Raw genomic sequence first — 18,426 nt, forward strand, 5'->3', positions numbered from 1 at the left:
AGGGCAGACCTCAGAGCTTGTGTTTGGGGTGAGACGAGGAGATGCTCCCCACCACCCTCTATACCCCTGCCCTGTCCCTCAGCGCTAATGCTACAGATGTTCCCACAAATATGCTTAGGTCCTTCCCAGAGGGTACACAGCACAGGTGACCACAGGGACCCTTCTGCCACAGAAACACCCTGCAAGAGGATGGCAGGGAGTTCCCAGAAAAACAGCGGTTGAGCTGGGCTGCGCCCTGCCCCAGGCAAGTGGCCACCCTCCTGAGGATGTGGAGCTAGTGTGCCCCACCCAGACAACCCAGCTCACTGAGTCCTGAGACTCCATCTGTTAGCCTCATCCCGGCTGGAACCTGTGCCTGTGCGCTGGGCTGCCTGGCCAAGGCTCTGCCACTCAGGAGAGAGAGGGGGCAGTAGGGCCAGAGCCCATAGCACTCACTGCTGCTTTTCTGTGGGTGAGGTCTTAAGTATGCTGGAGCTCCTCCTCTTCAGCCTGTGGCTGGGGGACAGCTCTGCTGTGGAGAGATCTGAGTCAGCACCTGGTGGTGGGGTGGGGCGGGGCGGGTGTCACAGGCAGCTCGGGGAGAGGCCCTCACCCACGGCCATCGCCTGCACCTGCACCTGCACCTGCATAGGGCTTATCTCCCTGCAGCCCCTGCCTAGGTCCTACCTTCACCATCCTCTCCCATTCAGGATTCAGCTGGCTACACCACTAAAGGCTACCTACCGGGCAGCCTTGCCCGGTCTGCACACCCTCTGAAGAAGTGGCTCTGAAGACCTTCCATTCGTCTCTGAGGCCCTCATTATGTCTCCCTGCTCTGTCTCAGAGGCCAGCTGTTACTTGTTCAGAAACCTGAATTTGTAGAGTCCACAGTAGTGGTGAATCTTGTCAGCTTAGTGATTTAAAATCACCTAGGAGGCAGACCTCTGGGCATGTCAATGAAGGCATTTCCAGACAGGCTTAAGTAACATGGCTCGACCAACCCTGAGTGTAGGTGGCACCATCTAGTAGGATAGGGACACAGACTAAGTAAAAAGGAGACCAAGCTGAGACCAGCATATCTCTCTGCTATGGCTAAAAGGTGGCCAGTCACTTCACACTTCTGTCAGTACGACTTCCCTCTTGAACTGAAAACCAAAATAAATGTTTTCTCCCATAAGTGGCATGTGTTGGGTGTTTTGTCATTGTAACAAGGAATGTTTTCACTGCCTTTTCTTAAACATAGTTTTGCTAACTATTAAAAGAAATCTTAAAAGTAGTTTCTGTGGCTCAGTGGTTAAGAGCACTGGCTGCCAGTCAGAGAGCCTGAGTTCAGTTGCCAGCACCCACATGGCAGTTCCAGGTCCAAAGGAGCCACCACCCTCTTCTGGCCTCTCCGGGCCCCAGGTACACAAGTGGTGTGCATACATACTTGCAGACAAACAATCACACACATAAAAAATTAATGACAGTTTTAAAACAGAAGAGTCTGATGAGAAGCCAACTATTGGTACTCCCTGTAAGTACTAAATCATAGCTCTCTCTCTCTCTCTCTCTCTCTCTCTCTCTCTCTCTCTCTCTCTCTCGACAGGGTTTCTCTGTGGCTTTGGAGGCTGTCCTGGAACTTGTAGCTCTTTTAGACCAGGCTGGTCTCAAACTCACAGAGATCCGCCTGCCTCTGCCTCCCGAGTGCTGGGATTAAAGGCGTGCGCCACCAGGGCCCAACTAAGTCATCTTTTTTCTTGAAGCTCTGACTTTCTCCCGATCTTTGGGGCTCCTGACATTTCACTGTAAAGTGTTTCTGGATTTCTTTGCACTTAGATGCCCTGGGACTGACCTTCTAGAATGTAGCAGTCAGCACTGTGTGTCCCTGGGACACTGCAAACCCACACATCTTTGACTGCTTCCTGCTCCTTTCCCTTCCATTTCTGGAATCCCACCACACATGCGCTGAGAGCTCACCGCACCACACACCCGCCACTGCCGGCTCTTTTTTATAATGTCTCTTCTGTACTGATACTCTCTACGAGTCAAGGTGTTGCCAGGGCACCTTCCTTTGCTGCCTTACCACGTTTCTAATGGCACCCTCACCAGGAGTGTCTGTCTGTCATGCTAGCACATGGGTCATATTCTCGTTTCTTTGCATGCATGTGTGTCTTGCTGTGTTGGTACTGGTGTTGTGTTAGGTCCTAATCCTACACCCCAGGCCAAGCTTGCTGCTGCTGTCCACTTGTTTGTTGGCTAACTGGGTTGTGAGGTGCCCCCATCCCACAGCAGGAAGTTCCTGTCCCTGCTTCACAGGGAGTGCAGCCTAGGGCACGGCCATAGTCGCCCTCTCTGTCTCTGCCCATGACTGCCTAGATATCAGCTCCACCAGTGCTGGGCTGGTTGCTCCACTGCTTTCAGAAGTCTTCCTGGAACATAAATGACTCCTCAGAGTGAGTCCATCACTTTGTAACTATTTGGGGCAAAAGCCTCCAAGGCCAGTGCTTAAGGCTTGCTCCTCTGCCCTCATTTCTCCTAGTTCTTTCTACTAAGTAAGCCATCCTGTAGCTCAGCCGGTAGTCTCAGTGGGTCACTGAACTCACAGGAGCCTCTCGCCATCAGGCCTGCACTTGTCTGTGTGCTATTGAAGAGGACTCCGTTTCGTTGACAAAGCTCACTGCTCTACTGCATGGCATCAAGGCTCTGGAAACAGAGAGGGATGGCAAACCTCTCCATGGGTGGTATCCCCACTTTGGGATCTACTCGGTGATGGGAAGGAGAGGTTGTATGCTGGGGTCTTCTCAGCCAGCCCCCTTAGCCAGGCCCCATGCTGTTGTGGGAGGTCAGAGGCCCAGCATTCTCAGTGGTGTCACAGGAAAGGCAGAGCCTGTGTCCCACAGTAGAATCGCCACCCAGGCACACTGGCCAGATCTCAGCCTCCACATTCTCCATCCTTTGGGGACAGCTGTTTGAGTCAGGATACAGTAGTGTATGGGGGCAGGGACAAAGGAACGGGAATAGTTAGTGGCTGTATAAGCATATGTGTGTGTACAATAATTAGGTCCTGGGCACAAATGTGAAGTGTGCTAAGTAGGTTTATGGGTGGGAGTGTGAAAAGTATTTAGGGGAGGCTGGTTGTGTGGATAGCAGAAGGTGGTAGCCCCGTGTGTAAGCGTGGGTGTGTAGATGGCTGTGTGTAAGTGTGGGCATGTAGCTGGGAACTATTTGCAGGGAACAGGGGTAGGGGGATGGCAGGATGGGAGGTGGAGAGAATGAGCATGGGGGGGGTTCGGGATATCAGGGTGTGAGTGCACAGGAGGTGGACATGCGTGTGTGTGCGTGTGTGTGTGTGTGTGTGTGTGTGTGTGTGTGTGTGTGTGTGTAGCAGGTGGGGCTGTGGATAGGGGTGGGTTACCCTGGAGGGGAAAGAGCCGATTATATTTAGTTGTGGTTGAATTTGTGGCTCTAAGGAAGGTATACAGTTGGTGCATATGTGGGGATGGGTGTGGGTAAGTAGACCCTCCGTGGTTTTGTGGCAGGTCTTGGTGCATATGGACGCGGGGTGTATGGTAGAGGCAGTGGTTCCTGGGTGGGAGCTCCATGTGGGTGGGTGTGCACTGGGGGCAATGTGAGTGAAGGCATCCGTGGGCATAAAGACGTATGTGCACGGTGGGTAATTGGGGTGTTGCGGAAGAGTGGTGGACGGGTAGGCATGTGTGAGACGGTTGGGATGGGGCAGGGAGGGTTGCAGTCTGATTTGACTGAGAGGGAACCGTGAGGGACACTGACAGTGGGGGAGGGTCCGGGCAGAATGTGGGAGAGCTGGTACAGGCCTGGAGAATGGGGGTGTTGGGGTAAAAGCAGAGCTAGACTACGCACCCTCATGAGCCAGCCTCGCCTACCTCTCTTGCTCAGGTACAGAGACTTCATGTCCAGCTGGTTCTCTTTGTTAAGGACGGCACGCCGTAACTGCAAACCCATGTACTCTAGCAGCCTTTTCCGGGCCAAGAATATCTCCCGCTCCGCTGGCATCAGAGCATGGAAGGGGCAGTGCGCAATCTTCCGGTCCTATGACAGAGCACTGGGTCACTCTGAGTCCTGTGGCCGCCACTTGCCGGTCAGGCACACTCGAGGGTCACCCCCAGCCCAGACTGCAGAGTAGCTGGGTGAGCAGGCCACCTCTCTCCATCCTTGTTAGTGTGACACAGCAGGGCACTTGCTCACAAGAGCCTGAAGCATCATGGCGTCCTCCGCCCTGGAAGGACGGCCTTGGCTGTAGACTCCTAGCTTTACCCAAGACAAGCCAGGTCTCAAAGGGGTCCTGCTTAGAACCCAAAGCCACACCTGGTAGAATTTGAAGTAGCCATAGTCCACGGCGGTTCCCACTGCCGTCCTTTCACCTTGCACGAGCGCCACGGGTTTGAGGATGTCTGCCCCATAGCTGATGAGCCGGTCAATCTGCAGAACACAGCATCTGTTAGGCACACAGGGCCACCACCGGAGGGGTGACAGAAGCCACCTGCTACACTAGACTTTGCAGGGCAGTTCCACACGGGACCATGTCATGATGCGCATGGCTCTCGGGTCCTGCGAACACACTCACTGGGCAGCTGAAAGGCAGGCAAAGGGCACCGCCCAGCAGGAGAGCGTGGCTGCCCAGGAGGGTTGTTGTCCCCTGCCTTCTCCAAGATGGACATCCCTCACGTGCGTGAGAAAGTCAGAGACAAATACAATAGACAGGGCTGACCTCCTAGCCTCATCCTAAGACGTCACTCCCTGGATGGGAGCCCTCCCAGACTCTATTCACGGTCACAGTGACGTCAGGTACAGCGGAGCACCAGTCAGCCTTCCAAAGCTCTGTCCCTCTTACGGAAGTCAGAAGCACCCTCGGTCAGGGCGCCAGGAAGTGCAACGCCTCCTGGGCAGTACACCCTCCTGGGCCTGTTTCTGAACAATTTCTTAGTCCGCACGTATTATTGTGTGAAGTGACGTGTGACCTGAGAGTTGTCAAAGTACACAATGAAGGCTGGGACACGATAAAAGAAACTGGCAGCTGCAGGTGACCAACAAGCCGAGTCAGGAGGGTGTGGTGGGCAGTGACTTGTGGAATACATGTGGCTGTTATTCAATCAATTCCAGCTGGGTGTGGTGGTGGACAGCTGTAATTCCAGCACTTAGGAAGGAGGCTGAGGCAAAAGATTACAAATTTGAAGCCTAGTAAGGCTACAGAACAAGACTGCCTCCCCTCCCTCTTTCTCCCTCTCACACACATACACTTTCTCTTCCTCTCTCCCTCTCTCCCTCTCTCCCTCTCTCCCTCTCTCCCTCTCCCCCTCCCTCTCTCCCTCTCTCCCTCTCTCCTCTCTCCTCTCTCCCTCTCCTCTCCCTCTCCCTCTCCCTCTCTCCCTCTCTCCCCCTCTCCCTCTCCTCTCTCTCTCTCTCTCTCTCTCTCTCTCTCTCTCTCTCTCTCTGTCACACACACACACACACACACACACACACACACTAAATAAATGGATTTGGGTACTGTGGAAAGGTACGAACGTACTGTCTACTTTTGTAGCATATTTCACTCACAAATCCTGGGCTCCAGGAAGCCTACAATGTACAAGCAGGCCTGCCAGGTCCAGACACTGCCAACAGATTGGCACCATCTCATTTCTCATGCACTGTGGGAGGTGGGTGCTCAGTGCTGGATGCTGTGTCCTTTAGTGTATTTTACTCAAGACATGATCTTAGGATGACCCAGGCTACCCCACCTTGAACCCAGTCAGTACTCTCCACCCCCCTACCTCATCCCCAGCCTCCTCCCATGCTTCCCCTCACCAAGGCAATCTTGTTCTCCGTGCTCCTCTGTTGCTCATAGGCCAGATCACACACAACGCATAGGGCAGTGCCCAAGCCTTTGGTCAGAGGCAAGTTGGGGTCAGCTCCCTGGGACAGGAGTTCCTTCACAACCTGGACACACAGACAGACTGCTGAGCAACCATGGTCCTGGGTACAATCTAAGGTCCCACCCACAGGGAGCATGATGGGTGGGAAGGATCATGGACAAGCTCCTTCGGGAGGAGCCGCAGTTCTACCCGGGGCCTGATTCCAACACTATTTTGATGCACATAGCTCTGATGGGTTCTGTTCCTCTCTCACTTTCTAGCCCGGGGAAGAGCCTGGCTCTCAGGCAGGTACGCACCACTGGCCAAGAGCACCTCTGTCCGGGCTCTTCGGCCACCCCCCCTCCAACTCTCATTTTTCTTCACTCATCACTATCTAAAACTGTGCTGCAGGCTCATGTAGGGCCCGATTCCCACAGATATAATGTGTGTTGGGGGATCCTCAAAGTGGAGGCTGTATCCTCAAAGCCTGCCGCTCACAGTAGTGCCTGCCTCCTCCCAGAAGCTGCTCAGTAAGCAAAAGTCAAATGAAAGGAAGGATGGGTGAGAGGCTGTGTGAAAGAGCGATGGTGATAGGCCGCTGGGAGCGTGGACGGAGGAGCAGGTGGGTCAGTAGATGGGTGTCTGGGAGGGTGAGGGAAAGCAGGCTGAGCAGCTATATGGTTAGATTGGCAGGTAGGTGGCTGGGTGGGTTAGTAAGTGGGAGACTGGGGAGATGAACCAGGCAGTAGACGGAGAAGTGGGAAAATGACACAGGAAACCCTGTGGCTGACTGGAGGAAGGGAATCAATGGTGGCAGAAATAGCAGAGTTCCCTGGTGCGCACCCACACTGGAGCTGGGCATGTAAGAGCCAAATACACAAGAGCCAGGTGCACAAGGAGTCAGGTCCGCTCACCAGGTCATTCCCACTGGCAATGGACAGGGAGAGCGGGGAGTGCCCGCTCCACAACATGTTTGGATTTGCTCTGTGTGAGAGAAGGAGCCGGACTATGTCTCTGGCACACTGTGGGAAGAAAGGCAGAAGCACATGAAATCAGAGGCCCATACCCAAGGAGCCCCTACACACCAGCAATAACACAATTGCTACCCCTAAAGTCAAGCCAGTCACCCAACTGCCGGCTCCCTGCACCAGAACCAACCTAAGCAAAAACTCCAAACAGGGACTTGGGGCAAGGGAGATGGAGGATCCTCCGACAGACTCCAAACATTTAGCTGGGCTCACTTGTGAACCTCTTGCCGGTTCTGTTGGTGGTCAGTGTCCCTCTATTTCCCCCACTGCAGGGGGACCTGATGGGCCAGTCGCCGCCTCTCACCCCTGTACCATCCCCCCATTCTCCCCAGTGAGCCTGCACTCTGATGCCCTACACCTCCCCTCCCCACAGCCTCCCGATTCCCTGACCTGCCCAGGCCACTCGGTCTCTTCTGAGGCGTCCCCATACCAGCCTTGCTCAGATTGAGTCCCGAGGCAGATGGGAGCCAAGTGGCTACAGGGCAGGGGGCTCAGGCCGTGGAGGTAAGAGGATGACTGAGGGGTTGTTAGCCCCTGGATCCCAGGCATGTCTGACCCAAGGGCAAGAGTGACTTCACATGGCATCCAAGGCTAAGCCAGAGGTGGGGCCACACGTGGCCAGGAAACTCTCTTCAGAGCATGAGAACCCGTGGACCCTTTTCATATGTTCATTCACTTTTGCCTGCACAGTTCAACTCCTTTGGAGAACACTGGATTTCTGCGATGGTTTGGAAAGCCCAGCACAGCGGCTTTGGAGCCATAGGCCTGGATGCAGCAGCCAGGGTCCCACATCGAGAAGCCAGCATGGCAGAGACATGGCAGAGCAGAGACATCTGCTCACACCAGAGCTGCTCTCTCTGCCCAGAGCTACCACAGAGACAGCACCCACGCATGCACACACTAGCACCCACGTGTGTACATACATGGACACGCATGCACACACTAGCACCCACGTGTGTGGATGTATGGACACACACACCCCAACTTAGAAGTGAAAGCTTATAGACACACATATCATATTTGAACAAAATCTTGCCTGGCCTAACATCCCTCACACAGCAACCCTCAGGGCTCGGCCTGTCCTGACCCCCGTGTCACACTCCTCACTCTGACAATCCAGCCAAGCCCATGACAGGGCCCCACGGCTGCTCACCTTCTTGTTGTCCTCTCGCTCACAGGCCACATGCAGGGGCGTGCGTCCGCCCTCTTCTGGGATGAATGTGCTCACGTTGTAGTAGCTCTTGGGTGGGCCTGTTTCATTGTTGAGCTTCAAGCTTGAGGGCAGGAGGTCAACCTGGGGTAAACACAAGGCTTGAGACAGGCCTATGTGTACCAGAGTGCCTGCTGGCAGGCCACAGGTGTGGAGTGTCTTCCCACAGAGCCCTCCCTGTACACACTCCTTTGAATCCTCCCAGAGCCACCATGACTCCCACCCTTGACAGGGCTGGACTCACAGGCATGCACCACCAAGCCTGTTTTTGTTGTGGTTGGTGGTGGTGTTTTTGTATTGTTGTTCTGTGGTACCAAGGATGTTGTCATTTAAAAAGCAGCACAAGAGAAAAAGACGCCATGAGAGAGAAAGACGCCAGATGACAGAGCTCAGGTAGAGGGGTTTTTTATTAGGGGAAAGGGAATGGGAAAAGGAGGAAGGGGGGAGAAACTGGCCTCTGGGGACATAAGCAGCAGAAGAGAGAAGAAAGGGGGCAGGGAGGAGACAGAGAGACAGGCAGAGAAGCAGAGAGAGAAAGGAACAGGCAGAGAGAAAGATGGGAGGTGGGCAGGGCCCTTTTAAAAAGCAACATAGGGGCCGGGCGTTGGTGGCGCACGCCTTTAATCCCAGCACTCGGGAGGCAGAGGCAGGCAGATCTCTGTGAGTTTGAGGCCAGCCTGGTCTCCAGAGTGAGTGTCAAGATAGGCTCCAAAGCTACACAGAGAAACCCTGTCTCGAAAAAACAAAAAAAAAAAACAAAACAAACAAACAAACAAAAAAGGCAACATAGGGAATCTTGCACAGGTGGTACTCTTAGTGGCTGCAGCTGAGGACATATCCTGTCAGAACCCCAAGGACAGGCCAGTACAATGCCTAAATACCAACAATGGAATGCTAGAAAACCACACTACCAATTGAGCCCCAACCCCAATTCCTCCCCTTTTTTGAGACAGGGTCTCCCTATGAGCTTACTATGTAGATTAGACTGTGCCAGAACTCACAAAGATTTGCCCACCCCTGCCTCCTGAGTACTGGGAATTAAAGACATGTGACACCATGCCTGCGACATCCCCAGCCTTTAATTAATTATTTTTGCCTGAGTCTCCCAAGTGTGTCAACCCTGCTCCCTCCCACATTGCTGGGTGCTGACCCACCTGGCCTGCCCACACCGGGAGGGGCCGGGACCAGGAGCACGATGACCAGAGTATGTACATGAGTCTCTTTTTGTCACCTCACCCCCTTTGTCAGTAGGCACAGCTGCAGAGCCAAACAGAACCACACCTTGCCAGTTTTGTATAGGTCGTCCTGGTCAGCCGCCTTGGCGTCCACGTCAGTGACTGCGTGGAGCAGCAGCTCCGTGATCTTGACCCCCTCCTCCCCAGGAAGCGAGGCTGCGATGTGGAGCGGGGTCAGAGACAGCAGCTGCGGGGACGAAGTGTGGTAAGGGTGAGACCTGGTCTGCAGCCAGGCAGGTGAGGCCCTGGGTAGGGTTATGCCAGGGTCCTTGATGCCCAAACAGAGGAAAGGATGCATACTTCACTGCAACCATTTCCGGTTCCCACAACACCATCTCCTTTTCACCAGGCCCATGGTGCAGGACAAGGAGGCCCAGGAGGGCAGAGGTAGACAAATGCCCACAACAATGGATGGACCGAATGCTCTTAAATGCCATGGAACCCACGGGCATCCAGGGTCACAGCTGTGAATGCCTGAAGATCGACTGGCTTGACCCCAGTTAGTTTTGGGCCATCTGTCTGACACTATCTTCTAAGACCTCTGTATCCCTGCCAGACTCTAGTCCAGATACCGCCATCTAACAGCCCATCGCTAACCACCCTTCTGACTCTCCCCATGGTGTCCCTCCCCCCATTGTCTGAAGTTGGTCCCCGATAGATTGTCTCTGAGCTCCAGCAGTTCATGGTTGTGGGGGGGTGGTGTGGGGGGGTGACACAACCCTGCTCTCAGAGTGAATACCAACAACTGAGATAGCCCAGTCAGGAAGACATGCCTTTGTCCCCAAACCAGTTCCTCTCAGTAACATCTCATTCAAGTAGGAATGAAAGTGCCTGGAGAACCCCCTGAAGGCGGGGTGTAGTTATCCTGGAAGGCAGAAAGAGCTCACAGTGGGTGGTGTGATGAGGCAGGAGATATTGGAACACTGGGAAGCAAGCAAGGAAGCATTAGCTCTACAGGGCACACAACCTTGACACACTCCTGCAGCTGACTCAGGCGTGGAGTCTCCGCAGCCCAAGAGCAGCTGGGTGCTGTGGGGTATTTGTTTAAGATGTGTTACATTCATTTATGCTGTGGAATATTTGTTTAATGATGCAAAGGTATGTCACATTCTTTTATGTTGCATTTGTTTAACTCTGTAAAGCTGTGTTACTTGGCCTGCTCAAAACACCTGATTGATCTAATAAAGAGCTGAACGAATGGGCCAATAGCTAGGCAGGAGGGAGAAATAGGCAAGGCTGGCAGGCAGAGAGAATAAATAGAACTCTAGAGAAGAGGATAAAGAGCCCGGGGAAAAAAAGGAGAAGGAGAGGGGGACTCCAGGGGCCAGCCAGCAAGCCACAGAATAAGAAGGCAAGAAAGATATATAGAATAAAGAAAGGTAAAAAGCCCGAAGGCAAAATGTAATTAAAGAGAAAGGAAATCATTTACGTTAGAAAAGCTGACTAGAAACAAGCCAAGCTAAGGCCAGGCATTCATAAGTAAGAATAAATCACCTTGTATTTATTTGGGAGCTGGGCAGTAGGCCCCCCAAAGAGAAAAAAAAAAAGGGCTATGAACTTCCTCTCCTATTAAGGCTGGACAAGACAACCCAGTAGGAGGAAAGGGTCCCAAAAGCACAGTCAGACACAGTCCCTGATCCTCCCGTTAGGAGCCCCACACGAAGACCAAGCTATGCATCTGTAACATACTCACAGAGGGCCTAGGTCAGACAAAACCTACAGACTCCACTAACTTGGGCTCCTAGGGGCTCACAGAGACTTAATTGCCAAGCAGAGAGTTTGCCTGGAACTGCAAAGGCAACCCCCTTAGCCAGACGTGGTGGCACATGACTGTGATCACAGCTACCTGGGAGGCTGAGGCAGGATAATCACAAGGTTAAGGCCTGTTCCACCACACATCCAGTTTGAGGCCAGCTGGGGCCACATGATGCTCTGACTCAAATACTAAAGAAAAAATTATTACAGGAAGCCACCCAGGAGGGAGGAGGCAGGAGCCAAGGCCTCACTAGTCCACCCAGGCCACTGTGCTGTGGGCTTGAGACATCAGGTTCTCGATGCAGGAGATTTGTTTTTTTGTTTCTGTTTCTTGTTCTGTGTTTTTCAAGTTAAGGGCAAACTAATCTGACCACATGACTTTTTACTTCCCCAACTGTATGCAAGTGTTCTGTCCTTGGGCAAGCCACCCAGGTTCCTCTCTGACTTGCTGAGGTCTGAACCACAATCAGAGTCCAGACAAAAGGACAAAGTGCAGCTGATACACTGAACTACAGTGATAGTCTTTACCCCGGGGTTAGGGCAGTCCAAAAATGGGCATTGGGGTCAGATGGACTGTGCAGGAAGCCTAGCCTCACTTTGACCTTCCTCCTAGGGCACAAGGCCCTGGGTGACTTCCAGGGATGTTGGGAGTTAATATAGTGTGTGTTCTGTCCCTGAGGACAGTGTTTCCAGAGCTGTGGCTTGGGGAAGGCTGGAAGGACCAGGTAGGACTAGATGGTCTGCCCACTGCTCAGGTGGACTGGATATGAGCAAGGTTTACACAAATGGAACCCTGAAAGCCAAGAGTCCGCCAACAAACTCTGTGGCAGCTGAGTTTCATCCTCGGAGTTCCAGCTCTTCACACAGGCTCAAGAACTGAGAGCAATGTGCTTGTCAAACATGTTCCCCAGGAGGTGAACTAATTCAGAATGGGAAGTAGCTAGTTAGTGCCTGGTAGTACTGTCCAGACCCAGGGCTTCCAGTGGGTGGCAGTAGTGCAGGAGGGGTCCAGGATAAGCAAGGCAGAAGGGACACGGGGCATGGTCAAAGGGAGACATAGAAACAGATATATGGGCAGGAAACTCCGGCTTGTTTTCAGCTGGCTGGACTTGCCGGGCTTAAAGAGCTCCCCAGTTTGCTTCGATTCCTTCTGACTCTCCATGAAACTGAAGCCATTGTGAAAGAGGGTGGGTCTGGCCTTTGCTTCCTCTCATAACTCTCATCACACATTTGTTTCAAACACAGGCGAGGCGGTGCACTAGAAAACTACACTCCTCGTGGAGCACTGTGAGAAATAACACCCCTTCAAAACCATATTAATGAAACCTCAGTGGTAGGCCCCCTTCCTCCCATGATGCCACCAAGGCCTCACACACCAGGTGTTTACAGGCAGGGTGGACCAGCCCCCTACTGCCGGCCCTGAGGAGCTATGGGCTTTAGAATAAGGGCCTGGGAGTCTGTGTGTGTCCCACATCCATTGTCTGGCAGAGGCCCCTCTGACCGCTAACACCCACCTGTGCAGGAAACTGAATATCAGTCCGGGCCCCGCTCTCCAGCAACAGCCTCACCCCATCCACATCCCCGGCCTTCACGGCAAGAAACAGGGCCTGCATGGGCACCTGGCATAGGTTGGGATCAGCACCTCTGTGCAGCAGCAACGTGATGGTCAGCCAGCGGTTTCTACGCCTGTGGGTACCAGAAGGGCCGCGTCAGAGGATGGAGGGCATGTATGGGGCGGTCACCACACCTGGGATCTGGACAGGATCCTCCACACAAGGGATGAGGGGTGCTGACAACATAGACACACTGCACCCCAGCATCGAGTCTTTCTTGGAAATACCCAATGTCAGCCCTTCCCATCCTCAGAAGCATAGCTAACTAACATCAGACCCCCCTGTGTGGGCCACCCGAGCTAACCTCAGCTGTGGTCCTGCAGGGCCTCAGTCCAGCACAGTCACAACCTCACTGAGATTCCTCATGAGGTGGGGACTGGCCCCTCCTGGAGTGGGTACCAGACAGTGAGGTGGATATGCACGCACCCTCCCACTGCACACCGCCCATGTGTTGAAAATACAGCCCCACCATGGTGCCCTTGAAAGGATGCTATCTTGGGGCTTTTTTTTTAGTGTGATAAAATGCTATGACAAAAAGCAACTCGGAGAGGAAAGGGTTTGTTTTATCTTACACTTCCAGGTCACAGTCTATCATTGAGGGAAGCCAGGGCAAGAACTCAAGCAAGGCAAGAACCTGGAAACAGGAGCTGATGCAGAGGCCATGGAGGGTGCTGCTTACTGGGTCAGCCTGCTTTTGTATATATCCTAGGACCACCAGCCCAGAGGTGACACAGTCCACGCTGAGCTGGGCCCTTTCACATTAGCCATCAATCAAGAAAATGCACCGCAGTCTCGCCCAATCTGGTCCAATCTGGTGGGGCATTTTCTTACTTGAGGCTCCCCCTTCCCACGTGACTCTAGCTTGTGTCAAGCTGATATAAAACTGGCCATCACAGAGTCCCAGACAATAGGACATTGTCTCTAGAACCAGCTGCTGGTGGTGGTGCAGGGCTGTGAAGGGTACCCCCTGAAAACGTGACTTGCCCTGGAAGCGATTCTCTGCCCCTACCTACCACAGAGCATCGGTGACTTACTCAGCCATGGTCTGTGCCATTTTCCTCACGGTCCCTTTGTCTGAGAGGGCGGGGATGTGCAGCAGTGAACTATAGGCCTGGGCGCTCTTCTCCAGAATGTCCTTTGAGACGTGGATAGAGTAGTTTCGCAGGCACATGTTAGACTCAAAGTCTGTGTTGACGCTGTACAGGGTGCTGGCATCCATATTTTCTGCCATGTCCTCTGGCTCCTTCTCTATGTCACTGCTGACACTCTTCACTGAGGGGGTGTCTCGTTTGTGAGTCACACTGCTCTTCCAGCTGATGGACTCCCGGGATTGTACAGTGCCCAGGATCAGGGCATCCTCCAGGATGCTTGAGAGGGGTGGTGATGACTTATATTCCTCTCCAACTGGGGTGGACACGCCCATATCGTAGAAGTAATCCACATTTGGCTCTCCAAACAGGAATGAGATTTTGGGAGTGATCAAGGATTTGGGGAGTTCCTATGGCAAGCACCAAAAAGGTCTCATTAGAGGAAGGGAATGAGGCTCTTCCCTCCACAGCAGCCCCAGGAAGAATCTGGATGGTGGTGTGGGGCTCCGTCCACAGTCTACACACCCTTGCAGGGGCAGGGACAACTCTGAAGTCACTACCCAGAACTAGAAGTGAGCAGCCACTGCTCAGGGCTCGTACCACCACCTGTGCCTCCTGAGCTTATGAAACGTGATCTGCCCAGAACCAAGCATCACCGTACAAGGTAAGGATAATTGCTGGTGAGATGGCTCACCCTCATTCTTCATACTGATCTCACATGGGGCGGGGCCGGCACTAGACACTTCACACTAAATAAAACTGCATCATCACAATTAATTTCACTACTTTCTCACTGCTTGAAAATTCTCATTATGCACTTGGATTGCAGCTTAAACTGTATTTCTGCACAGTGGTGCTGCTCTCCATCTCTTGCCTTAGGCACCGGGAATCTCAAAGAGAAGTCCCTAGACTGGTGACTTACGCACCAGCAGAAATCTGTTAGAAATGTAGATTCTCTGGCCCTTCCCCGGCCTCACTGTCAAGAATGTTTCTGGGGGAGGTCTCAGGACCCCAGGCTGCTACGCGTGTGACTCATAGGGAACACGCCCCTCTTGGTACATGCAGCATGGCTCAGGATGCCTTTGGGAGTTCCTAGGCTCTCCCTTCTGACCCCTTCCCCACTAGACTTATCTTTTCCATTCACCATAGACAGGCCTGGTCCACACACCAGGGAGGTGGCGGTGGACATTAAGGTAAATGGGATGCAGAGCAGATGAAGAAGGGGTGGTGAGAACAGGGGCTGACCTGGGGCAGGGTCCTCTCGGCAATGTTGGGATGAAAGGATTTGCTGGGGTAGTACTGGAGAAAGCACATGCTAAGAGGCGTAAGGCCCTCATCCGAGCGCTTGTTCACATCAGCCCCGTAGTCCAGGAGAAGGTTGACAATGTTCCGGTGAGAATGCACCTACAGAGTGACAAGGTCAGACTTGTGAAGACAGGAGCTGGCCCTGAGCAGGACATGGAGATGGCCACCTGGCATCCATGCTCCCTCATACCGCTGCAGGACACACAACACTCATTTGGCCTTGGTGAAGGGACTAGCGTGAATGGAGAGATGAATGGATTCCTCCCAGCATGCTTCCATTTGGCCTTCAGTGTCACACTTGGATGAGTGGAGTTTGGTTTAGTGGCAAGGACTGGGCAGCTCCTGTCAGACGCTCACTGTTTGAGTGGACCACACAAGGGAGCCCACTCCATAGGCCAGTGTTCCTATGGAGAAAGGACTTACCGCGGCAGCAGCCAGCACTGTGTAGCCCTTGGAGTCAGCCACATCAGCACAGGCAAGGTTGTCCCTCAGGATTCCAAAAATCCAGTCATAGTCCCCTTCCTCAGCCTTCAGGATCATCTCCCTGGAGATGAGCTCCTTGGGGCCACTGGGCCCAAAGCAGCTGCGGTTCCCCTCCAGGATGGCAGCTATGTTCCAGCTGGTGTGGGCACTCTTGTTCCTGGCAACACAACAGGCCTCATTGATATTAGACTACAATCTAGATCACCCATTACCTTTGACAAGAAAGAGCCCAAGTGGGGCTGCCTTCCTCCACTTCTCATTCTTCTGACCCCTCAGAATTCCCCTTCCTGCTTTGAGCTCTCCATTTCCTCAGTACCCATCACTCCTTATCTCCCTGAGCCCTAATGGCTACACTGCCTGCCAGTTACAATCAGGATGGAGTGCCCAGGGAGGGATACACATCACCTAGAGGTAAAGTGCTCAGTGCTGAACTGCAAGCCCTGCAACCTTTGTACCTGTCTGGCTCCTCGGGCTCACTACCATTTTACTAGGAAATATGCTCTCAGTGGCAGGACCCTGAGTGTGCAGAAAGCCAGCATGCATGTGGCTCCACTGTTGGAGCCAAGCAAACACATCCCGCCTTCTGCTGGAGTAGAGAATACCAATGTCCCGTGGCCTAGGCCATCACACAACACTAAAATCTTCCTGTGGGTATAGAATGCCATTCCCAATCAAGAACCCATAGACTTTATTCACTCAATAGCTGTCCATATTTATGAGCTCATTTGATGGCTACTCAATGGATGGATGGCATAGGTAGGTAGATGATTGGATGGATGGATGGATGGATGGATGGATGGATGGATAGTGCATGGGTGAATTCGTGAATGGAATGGAAAGGAAGATGGATATGGGGTGTAGATGGAGTGGGTAAATGCGTGGACTGAATGAATAAAGGGTGGGTAGATAGGTGGGTAGAGATAAGGGTAGTTTCTCGGGTAAAAGGATGAAGGAGTAGCTAGATGAATTATTGATCGATTGATGAGTCAATGGAGTGGGTTGTGTAGGTGAATGGATGGAAGGAAGAATAGACAGATGGCAAATAGTCATGTGTGCCCATCAAATGCACGCTAAAATGTTCACTGATATCTGAGGGCAATGTTTAGGGAAGTAAGAACAGTAGAAGGTACTTGAGTATTTTAACTTCTAAGGTGAAGTTTTCCCTGGATGAGTGATGACTTTCCCTGGGCTGTGCGTATGAAGGCTATCTTCATAAAGCTTTCCCTGGGCAGGTGCTGGCTTTCCCCAAGCTGTGGGTATGGAGGGTATCTCCGGAGACGGCAGAGCAGTGCCGGTTTTCCTGGCTTTCCTTGCAAAGACCAGAGGTCTAATCAGTTTCCAGGCCCCAATCCTTCCCCGAATCACACCCTTGGCTCTCTGCCAGACCCTTCATTAACAAATGATGGTAATAGCAATCTCCTCTATTATGTTGGTGTGTAGAGACTTGACTCACAGAGCCTCTAAGGAAGACAGGAACCTGGCCTTAAAGCACACAAGCTCTGGCTTACAGCAGAGGGAATGTTCACGGTTCCAAAACCCAAGGTTTGCCCTCAGGCTTCTGCTCAGAGTGTACCCTAACTCACATCCCCTTCAAGGGTCCACTCCTGTTCTGGGACTGCAGCACAGCTCACTTATGAGCCATTTCTGGCCACTCCTCCCCCCCCCCCCAGAACGGTCTAACAAGCCTAGAGTCCTTGCCCCCTAACAGACATAGGTGCCTCAAGCTCTGCCTGGCTCCCTACCCTCAGGGCACCTGTCTGGTCTCACAGCACTGTGGGGACTGTTTGAATCACTGAGACAAACACTGTGTTCTCATGTTCAACAAGCAAGGCTGAGAGGTACTCGGGCCTTTAGCAGCAGCCCAGTAAAGGGGAACACCAGAACCCACCCCAAAGGGTACCCTATTCAACAAGTGGACAAGACAGAGAGAAAGACCAGACTGATCACCTGAACTTGTAAGTTTGCTTCTGGATTTTGACCAACAAAGGAGTCTCATTTGTTATAAGCCAGGGCTCTTCATCCTCAATGAATGGAGGGATCTCGTTCATGAAGATACGGCCCTCCAGCTCTCTTCGCAGGGAGCCTGTCATAGGCAGGTGGCTGTTGTCAGTTGAATAGATATGCATCTCTGGAGGCAGCGTGATGTCATCGTTCAGGAGAAATCGTTTATATTCATAGAAGAAGGGGTCCTGGTCCTCAGGGAGACCCCACATCTTATTCTCCTCATCTGAGAGACTGATTCTGCCCCTTGAGCTTGTGAGGAAGTCTAAGAATTCTGGGTAGTTCAACAAGGAGAAGCTACTGGGGACCTCTGTCCCCAGCTTGAGGAGGTGCTCACGGAACCATAGTCCAACGTCCTGGCTGCCGTCAGGGTAGGTCTCAATGCCTGGCCCGAACCGTTGGTCATCTTTATACAATCCCTACAAGGGAAACCACAAGGCCAGGAGAGCTTTCTGCTTAGTTACAGTTTCATAAAATCAGCAAAGAAAATGTACTCCTAAGAGATGTGCTGCACACACACGTGTGCGCACACACCACACACACACACACACACACACACACACACACACATACACACGCATGAGGTGTGCTGGGCACTAGGACAGAGCAAGGCCATCATGCTCAGACATGGAGGTAGGTGCATGGAGAAGGTGCTGTGGCCAAGTTGGAAGACAAAGAGCCAGACTAGGAGTGGCCTCTCAGATGAGGACATGACAGAGGGCTGTGATGGGGACACACTCGTATCAAGCTGAAGCTGTGATGGGGACACACTCATATGTTCGTTCCCAAGAGACTCCCTGTAGGCCGAAGTTAATTGCTAGCCGGGCAATTTACCTACAAGTTTCTATACTTCCGAGGGTGGAGAAACCGCAGC

At 52.8% G+C, this 18,426-nt stretch overlaps 1 protein-coding gene across 7 annotated transcripts in view; it reads right to left on the reverse strand.

Moving 5' to 3' along the window:
- The window catches only part of Ankmy1 (ankyrin repeat and MYND domain containing 1), a 46,627-nt gene that overhangs the window by 2,317 nt on the left and 25,884 nt on the right, over window positions 1–18,426 (reverse strand). For 2 of the 7 annotated variants that reach the window (XM_027397631.2, XM_027397633.2), the window contains exons 4-15: window positions 17,499–17,971; window positions 15,492–15,708; window positions 15,009–15,167; window positions 13,710–14,173; window positions 12,577–12,748; window positions 9,354–9,494; window positions 8,016–8,156; window positions 6,749–6,856; window positions 5,788–5,919; window positions 4,306–4,419; window positions 3,864–4,029; window positions 436–508 (exon numbers count right to left, since the gene is read on the reverse strand). In XM_027397631.2, the coding sequence (XP_027253432.1) occupies window positions 436–508; window positions 3,864–4,029; window positions 4,306–4,419; window positions 5,788–5,919; window positions 6,749–6,856; window positions 8,016–8,156; window positions 9,354–9,494; window positions 12,577–12,748; window positions 13,710–14,173; window positions 15,009–15,167; window positions 15,492–15,708; window positions 17,499–17,971 (2,360 nt within the window). Of the gene's footprint in view, window positions 1–435; window positions 536–3,863; window positions 4,030–4,305; window positions 4,420–5,787; window positions 5,920–6,748; window positions 6,857–8,015; window positions 8,157–9,353; window positions 9,495–12,576; window positions 12,749–13,709; window positions 14,174–15,008; window positions 15,168–15,491; window positions 15,709–17,498; window positions 17,972–18,426 lie in introns of all 7 variants that reach the window. The other 5 variants (XM_027397630.2, XM_027397632.2, XM_027397629.2 and 2 more) reach the window with 4 other exon arrangements.

Source organism: Cricetulus griseus, chromosome 2 (genome assembly GCF_003668045.3).
Source record: "Cricetulus griseus strain 17A/GY chromosome 2, alternate assembly CriGri-PICRH-1.0, whole genome shotgun sequence".
NCBI classification, from domain to species: Eukaryota; Metazoa; Chordata; class Mammalia; order Rodentia; family Cricetidae; genus Cricetulus; species Cricetulus griseus.